General features: G+C 41.1%; 1 protein-coding gene across 1 annotated transcript; it reads left to right on the top strand.

The window, feature by feature from the left end:
- Window positions 1-2,905: 2,905 nt before the first annotated feature.
- Window positions 2,906-9,846, top strand: SERPINB3 (serpin family B member 3). The gene is made up of 7 exons (XM_019729353.3): window positions 2,906-3,093; window positions 3,651-3,707; window positions 4,976-5,104; window positions 5,411-5,528; window positions 6,644-6,786; window positions 7,080-7,235; window positions 9,084-9,846. The coding sequence occupies exons 1-7, from the start codon at window positions 2,929-2,931 to the stop codon at window positions 9,492-9,494; spliced, it is 1,179 nt and encodes a 392-aa protein (XP_019584912.3). The 5' UTR covers window positions 2,906-2,928; the 3' UTR covers window positions 9,495-9,846.
- Window positions 9,847-11,507: the final 1,661 nt, after the last annotated feature.

Genomic DNA, 11,507 nt, shown 5'->3' with positions numbered 1-11,507 from the left:
GGGCTAGAGACCTGGAACAAGAGCCTGGCCATAGCTAGGCCTCAGGGTACAATGTACTCCGGGGGAAAACACGTTGTCTTGTTAACTTCCTTTTCCTTTCAGTCATTGATTTCTACTAAACCCCAGCTGGATAGACCTGTTTGGAGGAACAGAAGCTCAGGCATGACTTGATTCTCTCTCTGAGCTCAGAGGAGATAGATCACCCCAACTCCATTCCCCATTCACTGTTCTTGGTTGCCTCAGGATGGAGCCCTAAAAAGGTGACTGAAAGCCCAGCTTCCCCTCCTGGTGACTGTGGGGCCCACAGAGGAGAGTTTGGGGGTGAGTATTTCACCCATTCCCGCCCCTTCAGATTCTGTGGGAAGCCATTTTCTCTAGGGAGAGTGCAAAACAATGGCTCTCTTCATTTAAACACAAGTAAAAACATCATCTTAAGACCAAAGTCTGCCTAACAGTTTGGGTAGTGGATACATGTGCAGTTTCCTGAGCCAGCTTATCTACCCTGGGTATCTCCTCTGTGCAATTTACTACCCGTAAAAACCTGGGCTTCTGTTCTCACACTGTGTGCCTCAGTCTTTCATCTGTGAAATGGGGATAACAAAGAGGCCTGCTTCAATGAATTATTAAAGGAGTAAGAGGGCAAATATATATCTCAGCTCATAAACCTCAACAGTTTTTAATATTTTTCTGCCTCTGGGAACACCATGCCCATGAAGAGAGTAAAGCTCTCTTTCACGGAATTATCCGTGACATTCAGTGAACACCTTTTTCTCAGTTTTTCTTACAGGCATTTGACTCTGTTGTCCAGCCCGTGAATCGGAAGCTGGCATGCTAAAGGGCAGGGTGACAGAGCAATGTCAGGATTTTGGCAGCTCAACCATTTTATTTTTGTTCCGTGGTTATAGCAGAAATAGAATGCTGCCACGCAAAATGGCCCCTGTTTCTAGCGATTGTTCTTCTCATTGTGAGCATGTTAACACTGCTGGGTGTGTGAGCGTCCCACTGACCTCAGAAAAAAGGGGAAATCTGGGATTGGCTGCAGGGGCATGGGAGGTAACAGGGAGGACCACTGTCAAGGTCCAGCCTTCAGAGGAAGGCAAGTGACTCCTGCTCTCCGCACACTGCTCACCACCTTCTCAGAATTCCAGCTCTTTTCTTAGCCATACAGAATAATTACTAAGGGAAGTGCCGGGCTGCACAAACCCTTTCACCACTTATAATTGCAAATGTAAGCTTTTGGGTTACTTGGTGTTGGAAGAAGGCCTCAAAGATGATTCACCACCAAGAGGAGAATGGTTTTTTTAAGGGTTAGTTCTGGTTGGGAGTAGCTGGAGGAATGTAAGGAAGTTGGAATTTAAACTTTATTCTCACTGGTTTCTGCAAAGCACCCGTGTGCATTTCATATGATGCAGTGATAGCCATGGTGGCAGACCCACGATTTTGTCTGTATGTGAAAAGAAAGCACAGTGATTGGACAATAACCATGTCTTTACCTATATGGAAAACACATGATTTCATGCTCATGCTTGTGAGTGTTTGTCTGGTTGAGAAAGCAAACGTTGATTTCTTGAAATAGCATCTATAGAAAGGCGGGGCCAGAGAGGTATATATATAATCAGGATCTCATCATTCACCACACACAGGCTCACAGGCTCCCTGTTCACCTACTTCCTCCAGGAACACAGGTAAGGGCTTCCGCTGCAACCACTTAACAACATGAATCATTTTGGAAAATAGTAACAAGGATGTGTTTTCTACTGTATGTGTGTTTCATTCTGTGTGAATGGAATTTACTTATTCTGCCAGGGAAAATTAAAACACCTTCTTCATCTGGTATGTCCTTTATCAAATTTATTTCTTTCCCAGTAAGTAAACACACTCTTGGGAGCACTTGTGGAGAGCCACAGCCACATAGCCTTGAAGAAAAAGACAGAGAGGTACCTCAGGAGAGCTGGCTGGATGTTCTCCACATGAATCGCGGTCTTGGCATCTGTTATAAAGCCTTTTCTACACAGACTTAATGCAGCCAGTTATGATGAAAAGATAAAGGTGTTCTTTCACTTTTTCACAAGCCTTAAAATAATAATTGAGCTAGTTTTCTTTTTCTTTTATTTTCTTTTTCTTTTTTTTTTTTTTATTCCTTCATGATTCTAGAACTTTATTCTAGACATTTTTTATTAAGGCAGTATTTCTACTTACAATAATTTCCCTATTGTCTAAATCCCTTTTTTTAACTTTAATTAAAGTTTATTGGGGTGACAATTGTTAGTAAAGTTACATAGATTTCAGGTGTACAGTTCTGTATTACATCATCTATAAATCCCATTGTGTGTTCACCACCCAGAGTCAGTTCTCCTTCCATCACCATATATTTGATCCCCTTTACCCTCATCTCCCACCCCCCACCCCCCTTACCCTCTGGTAACCACTAAACTATTGTCTGTGTCTCTGAGTTTTTGTTTCTCATTTGTTTGTCTTGTTCTTTTGTTGTTTTTGGTTCATATACCACATATCAGTGAAATCATACGGTTCTCTGCTTTTTCTGTCTGACTTATTTCACTTAACATTATAGTCTCAAGATCCATCCATGTTGTCACAAATGGTCCTATTTCATCTTTTCTTACCGCCAAATAGTATTCCATTGTGTATATATACCACAACTTCTTTATCCATTCATCTATCGAAGGACATTTTGGTTGTTTCCATGTCTTGGTCAGCTAGTTTTCTAATTATGAAATTAATGCATGCACATTATAGGAGGTTTGAAAAGTAAAAAGAAGAAAAACTTTAGTTGCCAAACTCCACAACCCAAATATAAGTCATTTCTTCAAAAAAATCTCATCACAGAGGATCCTTCTGTTCAATAAAAGTCATTATATAATGAAATCTGCTGCTTTTCCAGGAGTTCCTGATCGCACCAAAGTCGCCATGAGTTCACTCAGTGAAGCAAACATCCGCTTTGCGTATGATCTGTTCCAACAGTTCAGACAATCGGAGAAGGAAAATATCTTCTATTCCCCGTTCAGTGTCACGTCAGCCTTAGCCATGACTTACTTAGGGTCCCGAGGACAAACTGCATCAGCAATGCAGAAGGTATGTAGACCAGTTTGGACTGGTTTCTCAGTTGGCTTATGTGCAGATGATACAGATTTGGCTGTGCCCAAGGGTAGCACAGGAAGCTGAGCAAGCCTTCCCATGACAGGCGGGTGCCTGTCTGTGCCTAGACTTCCTTTGGGGTTGGGCTTACCTCCTACAATTGCCCACCTACCAGAGGTGATGCTTAAATGGAAGAGTTCTGGTAGAGGTGACTTAAATACATGGGAAACATCATCAAATGTGTCCTCAGCAATAAAGCAATATGAGTCCATTTTTTTAAAGTGGTTGGTCATAACCCAGCTTTGCTGTGTTATGTCAAGAAGCAAACTCTTACACTAAGTTTTCTTTATTCTTTTTTCTTTGTTTTGGTTTGGTTTGGGGGTTGAGGGATTGTTTTGTTTGGGTCTCTCTCTCTCTCTCTCTCTCTCTCTCTCTCTCTCTTTCTCTCTTTCTTTCTTTCACTCTTCCTTTTGATTTTTTTTCCTCTTAATTTCCTGTGATGTAGACAGATGTTTTGAGTAAAATTTCCGTGTTCTACTTCCTGTCTCTTCCAGGTCCTTCACTTTAACGAAGTCACAGAGAACACAAAAGGAGAAGCTACCAAAGTTCCCGTGAGTCACACAGCTCTTGGGTCTCGAGGGAGCACCCAGTGTCTGAGAGGGTCACAATTAAAACTAGAAATTGCACATAAACTGTGGAAAGTCTAGTTTTTAGGGGAAATCTTAGGCAAAACAGATTGGCCACGCAGAGTTCTTCCTCATTTCATTCTACATACTTATTTATTTCATATTTTTCTTTTCCTGAGAGGAGATCAGCATTGTGCGAAAGAGCATGAGTATCAGAGCCGCAAGGCTAGCTTCAAATATCTCCTCTGCTGTTCACAAATGGTGAACATGGGTAAGACACAGCAGCCCTGAGCCACAGCGACCTTGATCCCAGTAAGCTAGGGGTAATAGAAGATCTGCCTCTATTCATGAAAATACATGCAAAACATACAGCAGTGCCAGGACTTCTAGAAGCCTTGATAAAAAAAAATAATGTATTGTTATTATTATAGGATAATAATAATTATAGTAATCCCAATAGCGTTGCTAAAATCATATAGTTTTAATTAATTCATAAATGGGATTAAGAGGAATAAGTATGCATCCAAGTATACTTCGGTAAATGACTATATGAAATACATGGTTGATAGCCTTCGTAGTCCAAAGCTAGCTAGCAAATGGAAGTTTCTGTATTCAGACGGGCCTAGTTTCAGAAATTGGCTCTGTGACATTACATCTTCTTGGAGAAGTTATTTAATTCTCTGAGCTTTCTTGTTTTCATTTTAATTGGACGGAAGCCTTAGAGATGCCAGTGTAAAGCCTTTAGCAGTGGACCAGGCACAACTGTTACTTCTCCTGGAGTATGACCATCATGAGTGCAGAGCCACAAACCACGGTCCATGGGTCTTAGGAGGCAATACTGCCCAACAGTGTAACAGGGCTTCATGTCACAGCACATTGAAATACACGCGTTTCACATTCTCATACCACTGATGCTTGTTAGAAATGAAATAGGCCTTCAGGAACTTGAGTTTAGCCGAGAAGCGACACCTAACCTTTTGAACGAATTACAAGACAATCCAATAGTAGAATGGTGCTGCATCTGTAGTTCAAATGAGAAAAAATTGGGGTGTGTGAGAGGAGGAAGAAAAAATTTCCTGGGAGATTAAATGGAAGGATAGTTGAGGTAAAATACACCAAAATTTCAGAGAATAACAGCAAAAGTCACCCGGGGGCTGGCAAACGCTAGGTATGGATCTAACAGACTTAAGTACACGGTTTAGTATTTACGTTGACAGAGAATTGAGTGAGCTCATTTTTTTTTATGTTTGCAGGTTGAAAAGTCGGGAGATGTGCATCACCAATTTCAAAAGCTTCTGACTGAACTGAATAAACCCACTGATGACTATGAGCTAGATATTGCCAACAAGCTCTACGGAGAAAAGAAGTTTCAGTTTCTTCAGGTAAGTTTCACGGACCTAGCACATGTCTCGTCTGCATCCTGGGCCCTCTGTCCCCAATGAGCAAATGGGGGCAAGTGAGGCAGATGCACCTGGCTGACCCCCATGGGGAGCATTTACTCTGCGTGTGTCAGGCCCCCTCTGCCCACTGCCATGTCCCAGAGCCTGACAACCACCAGTAAAGTGTGGGTTTAATGATGACGATGTTATGTACTATATTAGGTCATGACTGAACATAACTTAATTTTGAGAATACAGACTACTGATGCATTACTCTTAATTCCTCCTTTCTTCTTCCCCATGTCAAAGGAATACAAAAATAATGTTCAGAAGTTTTACCTAGCCAGTGTGGACTCTGTTGACTTTGTAAATGCTGCGGAAGAAAGCCGAATGAAGATTAATTCCTGGGTGGAGAGCCAAACAAATGGTATCGTACGATAGGGTCATCCAGGATAAACCACTTGTGAGCTTGTGCATAAACCCTGTGCTTGACATGGCATAGGGTGCTGGGAGAGGAGAATGAGATGAGTGTGCAAAGAGGTGGCAGAGGGCACGGCAGGTGGTGGAAAGACCCCAGTAAATGTGGAGAGAACCAAGGGAAACCCAAAAGGGATCACAGGACCAGCTATGTGGCAACACAGCTGGAGATCTGTGTTTGCACATCTCCACGGATGGCAGCATTTTTGTGGACCGCAATTCTCTGCTCAGACCCCATCTTGGCTTCACATCTTTTACCTCAAATCAGACGCTTAACTTTTGCATTATGATTCCTAAGAGAAAATATTAGAAAGGATTCTCTTATCCTTTATTAATTTGGAAACCAGCAGCTCTCCTATAAACTACCCTTCTTGCTACCTACACCTGCATCTGTCTGGCCCACTTCACCATCCCCACAGCTTTCTCCCTGATCACAGCAGACAGCCTGACAAAGTCTCCATCCTCTGAGCCATATCATCCCACCCACCCCCATTGTAGGCCAGACCTACAGCAACTCAATGTGGAGAATGAAGAAGACACCCCAGGAAATGGTGGCTGACAGCACAGGGCACATGTTTCAGATTATAGAGTTTATGTCATTTGTCCTAAAGAACATTCAGGCCCTATTTCCTCTGAGTAGTAAGCCTAAATTTGAAAAAATACAAAGACATGAGGGGAGGAAGGAAGAGAGGATGGAGGGAAGAAAAGCCAGAGAGGGAGGAAAGGAGGAAGTAAAGTAAGGAGGGAATGTGGCAAGGAGGGAGGAAATGCATTTGTTGAAAGAGTAGCTGACATCCGTTCATCAGTCTGCAATGTGAGGTGACTGAAGACACTCACAGAGAACGCGAATGAACACTTTCTAAATCATACGAGGAGTATGTCCGTGGGGGCAACTCCATCAGGCTGGTGCCATGAAGAAAGCTGTACCTTGTGAACTATTGGTCATGGAGTCCCTAAAGTGGTGACTTGTGTGAATAACTACTGATCAGTCTAATTTTCAAAGCATCTTCCAAACAAACCACTTGTACTTTTCATGGCAGACTTTTATGTTTCTTTCCTTTGCAGAAAAAATCAAGAATCTCTTTCCTGAAGGCTCTTTTGGCAGCTCCACCATTCTGGTTCTAGTGAACGCGGTCTATTTCAAAGGGCAGTGGAATGAAAAATTTGATCCAAAAAACACTGAACAGGGTGAATTTTGGCAAAACAAGGTATTGTCTGTATTTATATAATGCAACATAGCTATACGTGAAATGTTAAATTTACACACATACTTGATTAACATACAACTGCAGGTAGAAAATAGAATTTGCAGGTAGAAAATGATTTTATTTCCTTGTTTTATTTTTTTGACTTTATTGGGTTGGGAATCCTTGAAGAAACTCTTCTTTCCAATTCACGAATGTCCCAGGTTATCTCTCAGAAGAAGGAAGGGTATCTCAATAATATAATTTTTTAACTTATCCCTCTGTTGGCATGTGTTTGCTACACTTATTTATTGCAGGATACAAGCAAACCTGTGCAGATGATGAGACGAACCAGCCACTTTAATTTCACTTCCCTGGAAGACGTGCAAGCCAAGATCCTGGAAATACCATACAAAGGCAAAGATTTAAGCATGCTGCTGCTGCTGCCCAATGAAATCGATGGTCTGCAGAAGGTAAAATCTTGTACCTGCAATTCTTCCTCCTATTGCCCGGTTTCCCAGTAGCACAATGCTCGTATGGGCTGTTCACAGAAGCCGTGCTCATGGCTTGTTGGTGATACCTGGCAGGGCTCAAGCACAGAGCACATCATCTCTTCTCTGCACACAGCCTAAAAGAGAAGTGATAAGGAGAACTTGGTATTCTGTCACCTTCCAAAGAATAAATATCTTAAGTATCACCGTGGGGTATGGAAGGAGATATAGAAAATTTTAACATCATAACTCCTGTTAATATTCTGATGAAACCATGAACGTCAGTTCAGAGGAAATACATATAGAGGGTGCCAAAAAAATGTATGCGCATTTTAAGAAAGAAAAACTATATTAAAATCGTAATATGTAATATATACTGATAACAAAAGATGAATACAAGTTACCTTTGACTTCTGCAATTACAAGAGGTGCTCAAAGTGGTTACCATCAGTGTCCAGATACTTCTGATTACGACGAACTACTGCTGGAGCAACAGAGACCAAAGTGTCTACTTGCATACATTGTTTTTGGCACCTCCAGTATATACCTTGGCACACACATATACTATTTTGTAACCATAAGAACCTCTGATGTATTCCAGTTTATTCATATATTCATTTTATTCATTAAGACTCCGATGTAGGTAAGACATGGAAGATATATGCAAGTACACTCACAAACAAAAGCAAGCAAAGTAAAGCAACAAAGGGTTGTTAGTATGCATACTAAATCACAGTGGTTTTGTGGACAGTAGATAAATAGATTTATCTTGATGTTCACTTCCCATTTAGAAGTAGACCGTCCCTAGGAGCTCGAAGTCATTTGGAGTCTCATTCATGTGGGGGGAAAAAAAAGAGGAATTTCCCTCTTAGCATTGTTAAAACAATTAAAGATAATGTGAAAAAAAAACACACACAAAAAAAAACAATAACAATATCTGGCATGTTAAGAACATTCCCAAACTGGCCATCTGCAATTACTATAATAGCTGATGATGCTGTTGGAGTTGCAGTAAACTTACCACACTCCAAATATGTACTGTGGTAACACTGGAAATTGGAGTCCTCAGGGAAAGGAACATGTCAGCATATGTGAACAGCCATTGCAATATTCACCCACCCACTCGGCAATCCTCCTTATCAATAACATCAGGAACCCCAGTCCTGGGGTTTATCCTAAGGGAACAAGTCTAAGGGAAGTAAAAGCTTTTGGACAGAAGTGGCTCAAAGCAATGAAAACTGCAAAGCAAGGAACAATGGTGTGATTTTGCATTGCCAAGAGTTTAGCTTAGGGACTGGCACACAATAAATGCTTAAAAAATATTAAGATACAGTTTAAATGTCAATTTAATGATAGTCTCATGTAATAGTTTAAACTTGATTATAGAAATCTATAGCTATATGGGAAACATTCACAAATAGGTCAAGCAACAAAAAAGAACAAAAATAAATTGTATGCTATAATTGCTCTATAAATTATTAAAAATTTGTGTGCAAAAGGACAATCACAAGAAAAGAGTATTTGAAAATGAAACAAGCAGTGAACTGGCAGTTAAGAAATGGGAATATATAGTTCATCTTTTACAAATAATTTTATTTAATGGTTCTGTTGTTTTATATAAATATGTATAATACAGAAGATTCGGTTTATTATATATACTAATATATATTTACATATTACTATATGTTATATCTAATATACATATATTACTGAATCTCCTGTATTGACATTTACTATTAAAATAAAGACCATATGATTCAATCCAATGTTAAATTGAGTTCAATGTTTACGGAGAATCATGTCAGCTGTTCCTTTTTTCCGTTGTTCTAGCTTGAAGATCAACTCACCGCTGAGAAATTAATAGAGTGGACAAGCTCACAGAATATGAGGAAGAGAAATGTGGATTTGCGCTTGCCTCGGTTCAAAGTGGAAGAGAGCTACGCCCTCGGGGACACAATGAAAGCGCTGGGGATGGGAACTGCCTTCACGCCACAGGACGCCGACTTCTCAGGCATGACAGGGAGCCGGGGTTTCGTGCTGTCTCAAATAGTACACAAGTCCTTTGTGGAGGTGACAGAGGAGGGCACAGAGGCCGCAGCCGCTACTGGCTTAAAATTTCGTTTATATTCAGCACCGAGGTATGAACGCTTCCATTGCGATCATCCTTTCCTTTTCTTCATCAAGCACAACGAGACCAACAGCATCCTCTTTTTTGGCAGAATCTCTAACCCTCAGAAGTGATTAGCCTGCCACCACTTTAGAAGGACGGCCATAGAGTTATTTCAGTACGTCGATTGCTGGAAATGACAGGTTCTCCTTCATTCGTTTTCCTTTCCAGTCTCAGTCATCACTGAGAACGCAAAGGTTGAAATAGCATGTCTGTCTCTCTCTTTCTATACACACGTGTAAACGTACTCCCTCTTCTCCTAAATTTGAAATACTATATCTGCTATTTCAAAAAGCATAGCTACTATTCAAACGTATTAACCTAGACACCTACATTTATTTGAATTTGGGTGATTCTTTGGACTCTTTCATGTCTAAATTTTTTGATTTTATGAAATGCATTATCAATAAAACAGTGACTTACTCACATTATTTGTTGCTTTTCTTTTAAACAAAGTGCAAGTGGCCCACCACACATAGGAAAGATAATTTAGACATGTATTATCATAGAAAAAGAAGAATTCTAAATAAGAGTAGGGCATGACACGGCGGAGAGGTAGGTCGGTACAAGAATAGGAAAGGCTTTGTAGCCCACATTTTATCCTAAAATAAATGGAAAGCCATTTCAGGTTTTGTGTGTTTGTTTTCCAAACGGGAGAATGAGATCATCGTATCTGCATCTTTAATATATATCTCTGGGTATTATGACGTAAGTGAATGAGAGGAGACCATAGTGTGTGTACAGTGAAATTAACTAGTAAACCACTAGACTGTCAGGAGAGGAGATTGAGAGAAACAGACACATGTGACGATTGTTTAGGAAGTGAAATTCACAGAATTCCATCAACCCATTGGATATGGCAGAAATGAGATCTAGAAGTCAAGAAAGATGCCTAAATTTTTGGCCTAGCCAACTGGTTGGATGGAGGAAGATTTATTTCATTTTGGAGAGAAGAGAAGATCCTGGATTTAGGCTTGCACTTGTGCATTTTAATTCCTTATGAGAAGTCCAAATGGAGTTGTCTGGTAAGCCCTTGAATATATGAGTCTAGAGCTCAGGTGTAGGACATCATATGAAGATCTAAATTTGTGATGCTCAATAAAAAGAAATACTCATCATCTAAAATACTGCCTAAGATGATTCACATTTCATCTGAGACTAATACGGCACTTGCTACCTTCCTAAGAAGGACGTCTTTACCTATGTTGTTTTCTAACAATAATTTTAAGGAAAACAACAACTTGCATTTTTTGAGGACACTCCAAGTTAGAAAGTGATCAGACCAAAGTGAAGTTCACCTTTAGATAAATCGCACATGACAGATGGAGGGTTGTCTGTATGTTTACCTCCTTGCAGTCATGTTTATTCCAGTGGCTGCACATCAATGACCTCAAAGCCAGTGTCAAGGTGAGCTCCCGGGACTGATAAAGCCTATCACAACATCGCTGGTCTCTGGCTCTTCAGAGCGTGTCCTGCATTACACAATGGTGGTACTGGGGAGGTCATCTTTTCCATCCCAAGACCTCACCCTCCAAATGCACATCTGCACAAATACAGCAGTTAGACAAGTGCTCAGAGGTCCTGGGACCTTCTGCTGACACCCAGGGAGGGGCATGGAAAGGAAGTTTGTCTATACATATGTCCATTTCTGAACTGGTTATTCGGCCCACACCTTTTACAGTGAAAGGTTTCGGGTGCAGCAATGAGAGAAAACCTGCTTGGAGATGCACAATGCATAACAAATACAGGATCAGAAGTAAATATTTTCAAAACCCAGGGGATTAGTCGGTGTAAGCTTAGTAAGCCAGAACTTCAGGCTGCCAGAGGTAAAAGCAGCGGAGCTTAAGCAGGAGACCCTGAGGGAAGTGGCGAGAGAAGCAAGGGAGTGACAGGAGGCTCGGCAGCAGCAGATTTCCGAGAGTCTCAGCAAAACTACATTTCTCACAGGAAAGAGTCTGTCAGAGCACACGTCTGGAAAGAATGGGCATGGGCTTGGGCATGCCAGGTCAGCAGCAGGAAGCTTCCTGGGCCCTATTTGGCCTGGGCGCCCAGAGGAGATGGGTCCCCCAGGAATGACACAGCCTTCC

Source organism: Rhinolophus sinicus, chromosome 4 (assembly GCF_057876585.1).
Source record: "Rhinolophus sinicus isolate RSI-liver-muscle chromosome 4, RSI-T2T, whole genome shotgun sequence".
NCBI classification, from domain to species: domain Eukaryota; kingdom Metazoa; phylum Chordata; class Mammalia; order Chiroptera; family Rhinolophidae; genus Rhinolophus; species Rhinolophus sinicus.
Note: the sequence above shows the minus strand (reverse complement) of the source record. Positions and strands in the feature narration are given on the sequence as shown.

Coding starts and splice junctions, on each gene's coding strand:
- SERPINB3 (XM_019729353.3), top strand. CDS start 2,929: ATGAGTTCACTCAGTGAAGCAAACATCCGCTTTGCGTATGATCTGTTC. Junction 3,708..4,975: donor GAGAAGCTACCAAAGTTCCC/GTGAGTCACACA, acceptor TTATGTTTGCAG/GTTGAAAAGTCGGGAGATGT. Junction 5,529..6,643: donor GGTGGAGAGCCAAACAAATG/GTATCGTACGAT, acceptor TTTCCTTTGCAG/AAAAAATCAAGAATCTCTTT.